Raw genomic sequence first — 9,681 nt, forward strand, 5'->3', positions numbered from 1 at the left:
TGTGGCAAATGACCTACGACGACGTATGATTTGACGAAGGTCTTTCGTTTGGTTTTGTTTTTCGATGAATGCAATGGGGTGGGTTCAAAAAGACGTGATATAAATTGTAGTAGATTTTGTTTTGTTTAATTTAATGGTAGTCTTACACGTTTTTAATTCCAATTTGAAAAATTGGTTTTGCTTTTAAATTATGTTGCTTTTTAAGATTTCTGATAGTTTTTAGCTTCCTTTTACGTGCTATGGAGAATTGTTGAGAAATCGAATTGAAAAAATTCGGTTCTCAGATTTCGAATAGCAAAAGTGAGACATTTTTGGTATATTACTGAGAATACAGACATCTTTGATATCTTAGAAAAATAAACTTGCCAATTCAATTCATATAAGAAAGATTAAGAAAAACATAATCAAATTGCTATGAAGATAACGACAAAAATGGAATGGAAAAATGTTAATGAATAAAATCGTTGACATACTAGATATGGACTACTAAGTGTGGTTAGCCTCTTGAAGGTTTGACGAAAAAAATTATTCATTTTCAAACGTATCTGTTGTTTCCTTGCTTCAAAAAATGTTGTTTGTCAAAGAAACAAAGACAACTAAAGTTTGACAAAATACAAAAATCCAAGTTCAAAAGTTTGTTCCTATTTCCGCTGAACTTACAGAAGGGATATGGTTATGTTAAGGAATAACACCAACGAGATGTTGGCTACTAGCAGTCCATATCTAAAATGTCAATGAACATATTAGATAATATATTAGGAAATCTTGATCACCACCTCATTTGTGCTTAAATTTAAGCGTTAGTTAAGACAATGTTTACTTTAATTAACTGCACATGAACTGCTTTATACAATGGGTGGCGTAATTTAGGTCAATTTTGATTTTGAATAAAACACAAATTATTTAGAAAATTATTATCATTTCTTTTTATTATGATAATTTTGGTTTGTTATTCAGGTATGGAAGAAAATATCGGCGAAATGACCAACGTGGTCTTGACGACACATCTCCATCCCATGGTCCAAATTTAGATGAAGCTAAAGGATAATTGAGTGTTTATGCCTCATCTTTAAGCTCTTCAATTGTTTCTGTTTTATCGACATACACCTTTTCTTTCAAACCCCAAAAAAAGAATTCAAACGATATCAAAGCACATGATCTTGGCGGCCAATTAACATCGCTATCACTTGAGATAACACGACACCGTCCTGTTGAAACCACATATCGTCCACATCCATATTTTTTAATTCGGGCCATAAAAAGTTCGTTAACATTTCACAATAGCGAACAACTGATGGTGATGCTGATTAGTTTTTCGACAGCAACTCTTGCCTATCATTCGACCGAATGTGCCAATTCTGCTTATTGACGAATCCACTGAGGTGCAAATGTGCCTCATCACTGAAGATGATTTTCGAAAATTGATCATCTACTGTTGCTACTTCTTGCCATCAATCTGGCTACTGATGACGCTTAAAATGGTCAAGAGGCTTTAGTGCTTGATTAAATTGCACCTTGTAAGCTTGTAAATGCGAGCAACGACGAGAGTGAGCGGTGTAGTTGTAGGGTACTCTGACGAGTAGAGGTGGATGGCTTTTCAGCCACACTATCACGAACGAACTAATCACGATATGCATTAGGATTTAAACGCCCATTTTCATAATAAGCTTGAATAACTTTAAATCGTTGCTGGATTGTGTATTTTTCTATGATTCTATGGTGCGATTCATGAACGTTGGCCTTAAAATTTTAGCAACACTTTATATGGTCAGGGTCAATATCCATTCTTTTTGGGGGATTATTCAATCTATTAGATCATCTTGAGTGAAGTGTTTTCAATGTTGGACACTACTCTACGATCACAGCCATTGAGTATCAATCAACCGTTTAAACAACGCATACAAATGTAAGCCTCGAATATTTCTTTTCATAATTACAGCAGGATTTAACTTTACCTTTAATATGCAGTGATCTGATGTAAAAATTGTAATGAATTTAGTCGTTGGAAAATTAAATTGCAAGCTTGACTTAAATTTTTTGAAATTCATGTTTTCGCAATAGTTTTGGTTCTTATTTGGGACTCGACAACTAATTAAATAAGTCTTCAAAATTATTTTAAGAATATCTACTTTACTACATATGACTTTTCCAAAAAAAAAAACATGCATATCGAATGGCTTAATAGTCTCTAAACTGTAATTTATTTCCAAGTAGACCATAATAACTCATTTGACATTTCATAAACTTTTCTTAAAATAAAGTCATGGAAAGATTTTGTTTTTAAATATTTTTAATTGTATTAACGTTTTTCTACGTGACATCCTCGCATAATAAAAACCTGCTTGTCATTTGTTGTGTTTTGTAAGTTTTGAATCTATCTTAAATACACAGCGTGTGAAATTTTATTATAGAGCATGGTATAAATATATTTTCGTTCATCAAGCTAATACTTTTCAAACACACTGTTATAATATGGAAAATCTTGTAGATCGCTTCAAATGCACGCAACAATCTACTACAATTCTCGTTTCTATTTGTCAAAAATGATAGCAACATGAATATATGAGACTTTAATTGGATATTTTTCATAGACCACAGAGCAAGAGTGTTTATTTTTACAAATTAATACACAGTGAGTGATCCTTCTGTAGCTGAAAGCAGAAAGAAAAAACTACTATACCTCGCCAAATCGATTGCCCAAGACGAATTCTCGAAATTTTGCAACATTAATTTACAAAAATTGAGTGCATCAAAGAATATGTGTCAAGATATCCACATAAAACCAACCAGATGAGTCCGTTTCGATCGAAAAAAGTCAAATCATTCCCCGTAAAAGTTATCACTTTTGAGTCCGAGCTAGAGTTCAATCTTGAGGTAAACTCTAGACCCTCTAGATCATTGAAATACAAATTATTATGAGTGTAGAAATAATAAATGATATGATAAAAGGAGAATGCCAATGCTGGTGCATGGTTATGTAATAAATCCTTTGTGTTTTGTGTATTGGACTAATTTGTGTGTTGCATTTTACTTAACTTATTTCAGTACAAAGCAACTGGACAGGATTTGTTTGATTTGGTTTGTCGAACAATAGGCTTGCGGGAGAGCTGGTACTTTGGCTTGCAGTATGAAGACGTTCGTGGGAAGGTTTCGTGGCTCAAAATGGACAAAAAGGTCAAGGATCAGAAGATCAATCTGAGCGGTGGAAATTGTGTGTTCAATTTCTATGCGAAATACTTTCCGGAGAATGTGAGCGAGGAACTTGTTCAGGAAATAACTCAGCACTTGTTCTTTTTGCAAGTCAAACAAAGTATTTTGTCAATGGATATCTATTGTCCACCGGAGGCTTCTGTGTTGTTGGCTTCGTATGCGGTGCACGTTCAATACGGGCCATACGACTATGAGACCTACAAGGAAGGAATGTTGGCTGATATTGATCTATTGCCTCGACGAGTAGTTGATCAATATCAGATGACACCTCAAATGTGGGAGGAGCGTATTAAAACATGGTAAGTACTTAAATATATGGTTCAACAAAATAACAGTCTAACTCACTAGGTTAAGAAACAAAACTTCCAAGTCTAACCAAAGTCCTTTTATGATTGTATTTTAATAATACATGGTACGACATTAAAGAAACTTGTAGAAAATTATTTTGTGATAAAATAAATAAATTAGTTGGAGCAACAGTCCATGAAGAACCAGGACCTAGTGACTTACAACTTATTTTGCGATAATTTACTTTACACTGATTTTAAAAATAACTTCAGAATACTTTAAAGACTTGAAGTCTCTCTCCTGTATGTTCATTGGCAACAATGTGAGTTATATTTAATCCATGATTATTTATTCTCAGAAAATCCGTAAATGAGTTTAATGCCAAAATTTTGATTAAAGAACACATAGACATAAGTTAAGTTCGTAATCTTAGCGATAGCTAATCAGCAGCCAAATGTTGTAGCTTCATGAAGTAAAGTTGAATTCAATTTTTGTCTGACTCACCTATATCAGGTACAAGAGCTTTGTCTTTTTCAATTTTTTGCTTGGCATGACAGTTCATAATTTTAGTTAAATTGAAATATAGGTATTATAGTTTTTAAAATCTGTAACTATCTAGGATGTACGAAATTTTAATACAATCCTTAGTACTCTAGGTTTTTCTTAAAAAAATATCTCCACAGATTCCAATAAGAGCTTCACTGGGGACACTTCTTAAAAATTCTCCACCTCTGTCCTGTATCGTTAACAGCATTCTCCATACCTTAAAAACAGCATTTTTTAACTGACAAAACCCTAAGCAAATATTCTATTTACTTTAATTTAACCTTAAAACATATTCAGGGTAAATTCATCCGTGAAAAATGCCTTCAATTTGTAAGCTAAACAAAACACCTCTCTCAAATCTTCAGAAAAAAACCATTTCTTAAGAATAAGTGGTTTTGGTCAAGTTAAGACGACATAAGTGAGTAAGGTAAATCAATGTCTTTCCATTTGAGAGAACTTAATTGAAAAGTTAGTAGTCAAGTAAAATCTCCCTTAATATCAAATCATTTCTGAACTTCAAATCTCTGTGATTTATTTAGTTAGGGCAAAATTGTATTCAAAGTGTAAAAAAGATCCTTGTTATATTAGAAGAAGAATAAGGACTTTTTCTTTACAAACTGAAAGACACTTTTTATGGATTTGTAACCTATGTAAGGAGTTGTTGGTACCTTCTGCAAGTAAAATATAATTAAGTTTAGTTCTAAGTTTGAAAAAATAACATCTTGAAAATTAACCAGCTGCCTAGATTTTATTTTGCGTTAAAAGAATGCAGTTGACTGCAAATAAAGTCTTTTTTCTAAACCTGCACTTTATTTCGAAAAGTCAGCTTTTTGGGCCGTTGTCACTTTTGAGGGCTATCATCTTTTTACATTTGACAAATATAAAACTACACCATTACTTAAATTGGAACTAAACACGCTTTAAAGATTCACTACAAAATGAGTTGAAATTGCTTTTCCGACGCACGTCAGTGTAAAATGTCCACATTCATTTTAACGTTTAACAATAAGCTGCTCGGTTAGAAAACAAACATTCAAAATGAAATTATTCGTTAAGTATTTAAATATAAATATAAACCACTGACATTATATTTGATATTATTAAATTTAAAAACAAAAATACCTTTTGCAAGCAAAAGATATTTAAGTTTAGTTCTAAGTTTGAAATTAATAAAATCTTTAAAATTAACTAGCTACCTAGATTTTATTTTGCGTTAAAATAATGCATAATAATGTTAAAAATTAACCAGCTGCCTAGATTTTATTTTGCGTTAAAAGAATGCAGTTGACTGCAAATAAAGTCTTTTTTTCTAAACCTGCCCTTTATTTCGAAAAGTCTGCCTTTTGGGCCGTTGCCAATTTTGAAGGCTGTCATCTTTTTACACTTGCTGAATATAAAACTATACCATTACTTAAATTGGAACTAGACACCCTTTAAAGATTCACTACAAAATAAGTTGAAATTGCTTTTCCCACGCACGTCTGTGTCAAATTTGCACACTCATTTTAACGGTTCACAATAAGGTGTTTGGTTAGAAAACAAACATTAAAAATGAAATTATTCGTTCAGTATTTAAATATGCATAAATATGAACCACTGTTATTATATCTTATGTTTGATTTTATTAAATTTAAAAACAAAAATATTATTTATGCTTATGATTCTTGGAAATTGAATGGGTGAAAGGCAGTTAAAATATAATCCAACCAAAAATAGAAGCTGAGCCATATCTAGATTTTATTGTCCAAGGACAGAATCTAGACCATTACAATTATATTCGAACATTTCAATACATCTCCAAAATTCCAACCAAGATGAATATGGATTTTGGTGGAGAGTTGCATTTATGACTTGTACTTTATTTCTGGAGATATTTTGTTTAAAAAGGTTACTTAAATATAAAACAATACAACATAAAAAGTCCAAGTCTTATAAACCCCCTTTTGACGAAACACTTCACTTTGGACTGCTATATATTATATATTTCACTTGGTATATTTTACTCTCTTTGTAGTAACCGTGGCATGATGGTTAGTGAGTTGCACTGTCATGCCAGAGGTCTTGGGTTCGATCCCTGCCTATGCCATCTTAAGTCTTTTCAAGGGTACTGCCTCTTGCGAGGAATTGTCAAATTCTCCAAGAGTAACTCTTGTCATGAAAAAAGTGTTTTGTCAAATTAGCCGTTCAGATTCGGCATATAAACTGTAGGTCCTCCATTCCTGACAACATTAATCGCACACTGGGATAGTTGAGAGTTGTAAGTCACTAGGCCCTAGTTCTCAACGGACTGTTGCGCCAGTCAATTGATTTATTAACTTCCCATAGGAAGTTATTGTAATGGGTCCGATTTGTCAAATTGAAAATTTTGACATTTCTCGACGTTTCAAAGTCCCTAGAGTCGAAATAAAAGATTTTTAGAAAGATGTCTGTGCGTGCGTGTGTACGTACGTCAGTACGTTCGCGACATTTTTTTCGTCGTTCATAGCTCAAGAACCAGAAGAGATATCGATTTCAAATAAATTGTGTTATACAGATAATAAGGCGGAAAGATGCAGAAAGGGCTCTCAAGAAAATTGCGTCGGTGGTTTTTTTACCATAGCAGTTTAAAAAAAAGGTGAACATTTTGGTTAACCCTAAATATCTTACGAACCAAAAACGCTAAAGACTTGAATTAAATTTTATATAATATATTGTGACGTGATATCAAAGAAGTATATTTTTTGAAAAAATCCATTTAACGGTTTTTTTATAAATCAAAAAAACTGAAAACAAAATTTTGTCACCTTCAAAATTTTACGACTAAGATATGATTTCATCTCCAAAACAACTTTGTGCAACGAAGAATAATGTTTTTGACATCTGATAAAATTTTGAGAAAAATCGAATTGACAGTTTTTTTTATAAAAAAATAAAAATCTAAAAAAGCATTACTCAAAATTGGTAAAAATTGAATATCGATTCAAAAACTTGAAATTTAGGCTTCAAACTTATTTTATCTTTTAAAAAATATTGTTTTCAACATTCTGAAAAATGTTGAGAAAAATCGAATTGACATTTTTTTTTACAAAAAATTAAAAACCAAACAAAAATTAATAAAAGTTGGTAAAAAATGATTTTCGACTCAAATATTTTTTCAAAAATTTGAAATATTGGCTTGAAACTTATTTTATTTCACAGAAAATATTGTTAAAAATCCAACAGTCCGTTTTTTTCATAAAAAATAGTACGCAAATTTGGTAAAAATTGATACGAGTACATATAGACAAACTTTTAAGCAAGACAAATCGACAGACGGGATGGGAAGTTATCAGCGAGGGTCGCGTCCCAGCCTCTTTTTTTTAATAGAAAACATTTTAGCAAAGAGAAATAATCCCTTAATCAAATATATAACTTTTCTAAATTTTGTATGTGAAGTCAAGACACCCAAGACATTTTTTTCAACAAAAGGCTTTAGTTTCCGAGTGAATTAAATACCTCCTTTTACACTATCTAAAATTTTGTAAACACTTCAAAATTTTAAAATTGTTAAGAAGATGGCAAAAATCAACCTACGCCAAATAAAGATTTTTTATGGAAAACCTTCAAGAGTAATTCTTGTCATCAAATCGTATCAAAAAACTGTAGTTTTCCACTATTCTTGACCTTACGGCAAACCGCAGGAATGCTTAAAGCTGTAAATCACTAGGGCTTGGTTGTTGACGACCTGTAGCACCACTAAATTTATTTGTTTGCTTACTAGGACGCATGTATGTATAAAAAGAGCTCTTTATCTTTGTTGGAATTTTGTTTATTTTAATACATTACATTTTTTACACCCTACAATAATAATAATATATTACAAATCTTAATTAAAACTTATGCCTGTCTTTATAAATATATTTCAGGTACATGGATCATGAACCTATGACAAGAGATGAAGTCGAAATGGAGTATTTAAAAATCGCACAAGACTTAGATATGTATGGAGTAAATTACTTCCCAATAACGGTACTTTTTTGCACAAGTTACAAGAACAAAACAAAACAATTAAATGTGCTTTTAATTTTTGTTTTAGAATAAAAATAAAACGAAACTGTGGCTTGGTGTTACTGCAATGGGCCTCAACATTTACGACGAACTTAACAAACTAACGCCGAAAACTATGTTTCAGTGGTCTGAAATACGAAACGTTAGTTTTGACGATAAGAAATTCACAATCAAGCTAGTAGACACAAAAGCCTCAAATTTTGTCTTCCTATCACAAGATCTTCACATAAACAAATTAGTAAGTCTCTTGTGAATATATATTTTTTTTTTTTTTCAAAACACAAAAAACAAGCTTTAGTAAGAAAACTCTTTTGCTTAATGATCCTTTTGTATGCTATGCCTATAACCAGCAAAAAAGGTAAGTAGAGGAATAGATATTGCACTATTGTTCGTTGTATAGTTCTTGATTGATTTTTGAATTCCTCGAGTTTTAAAGAAAATAATTTTTTCGTTTCCTAGATACTCGATCTCTGTATGGGTAATCATGACCTTTACATGAGAAGACGAAAGCAGGACACAATGGAAATACAACAGATGAAAGCACAAGCCAAGGAAGAGAAACAACGGCGACAGATCGAGCGCACTAAGTTCTTAAGAGAGAAAAACTTAAGGGAAAAAGCCGAAATGGAGAGAATCGATATGGAAAAGCGTTTAGATCAACTGAGAGCCGATATGATGGCGGCCAGTGATGCCCTAGTAAGACAAACATATTTAAATCTTTCTCTTTGATTTCTTATTTATATATATTATTACAATACTTTAGCGTCTCTCAGAAGAAACAAAGGATTTGTACTTTGAAAAAAATCGCATCAACGAAGAACAAGTTCAACTTACCGAATGCAAGGCAAATCGATTCAAAATTGAAATGGATCGCCTTCGAGAAAGTCATTTAAAGACTGAAAATGAAAAGGCGGAGCTGGAGAAAAAAATTCGTGACGTCGACTATTATGTCCAGCAATTAACTCTCGAAAAAGAAAGCAGAACCGCCGAAGCAGAAAAACTAAAACGAGAATTAAAATCTGCCAGGCTGGCCGAGCGTGAAGCAAATGCCAAATTATTAAGTTTCTTAAACCGCAACGTACAATACTCCATAGAGCCATCAATTATATCGGGTTCGAGTCGATCTGAATCATTGCCATCGGAAATGTCCGAAACAGTTTCTAAAGACTTTTACATATCAGAAAAGGAAATGGAGCAAATTTCGAATGAAATCGAAAAGAGTCGACTTGAATATTTGGAAAAGTCAAAAGTGATGCAATGCCAATTGAGAACTCTACGCTCAGAAATAGAACTGCTCAAAATCGACGACAATCAATGCCCTTTGGATATTATAAGTGCCGAACAACTTAAGTCCGGCGAAACCAAATATTCCACATTGAAAAAACTTAAATCGGGTTCAACGAAAGCGAGAGTGGCGTTCTTTGAGGAGCTTTGATAAACATTACATTTTCGATTTCATTTGGGGGATAATATTTTCCAAGATTATTTATAAAGCATAACGGGTGTGCTTGGGAAATATTCGTATTTCATGTATATAGTTAAGGATTTTTTTTTAAATAAACTTCATCGTTATTTTTAAACTAACAAAAAATAACATAATTCTAAAATATA

At 32.1% G+C, this 9,681-nt stretch overlaps 1 protein-coding gene across 1 annotated transcript; it reads left to right on the top strand.

The window, feature by feature from the left end:
* The first annotated feature begins 2,563 nt into the window (after window positions 1–2,563).
* On the top strand, window positions 2,564–9,681 carry LOC129947537 (moesin/ezrin/radixin homolog 2). Its single transcript, XM_056058130.1, has 6 exons — window positions 2,564–2,874; window positions 3,046–3,509; window positions 7,929–8,031; window positions 8,099–8,308; window positions 8,530–8,766; window positions 8,834–9,681. Exons 1-6 carry the CDS (start codon window positions 2,791–2,793, stop codon window positions 9,503–9,505), a joined length of 1,770 nt encoding a protein of 589 aa, XP_055914105.1. The 5' UTR covers window positions 2,564–2,790; the 3' UTR covers window positions 9,506–9,681.

The sequence above is a fragment of the Eupeodes corollae genome, chromosome 2 (genome assembly GCF_945859685.1).
Source record: "Eupeodes corollae chromosome 2, idEupCoro1.1, whole genome shotgun sequence".
Taxonomy (NCBI): domain Eukaryota; kingdom Metazoa; phylum Arthropoda; class Insecta; order Diptera; family Syrphidae; genus Eupeodes; species Eupeodes corollae.

What these genes read in the sequence shown, in the direction of transcription:
- LOC129947537 (XM_056058130.1), top strand. Translation starts at nt 2,791, where the DNA reads ATGAGTCCGTTTCGATCGAAAAAAGTCAAATCATTCCCCGTAAAAGTT. An exon ending in AGCTAGAGTTCAATCTTGAG is followed by an intron (nt 2,875 to 3,045) that starts GTAAACTCTAGA and finishes AACTTATTTCAG; the next exon opens with TACAAAGCAACTGGACAGGA. An exon ending in GAGGAGCGTATTAAAACATG is followed by an intron (nt 3,510 to 7,928) that starts GTAAGTACTTAA and finishes AATATATTTCAG; the next exon opens with GTACATGGATCATGAACCTA.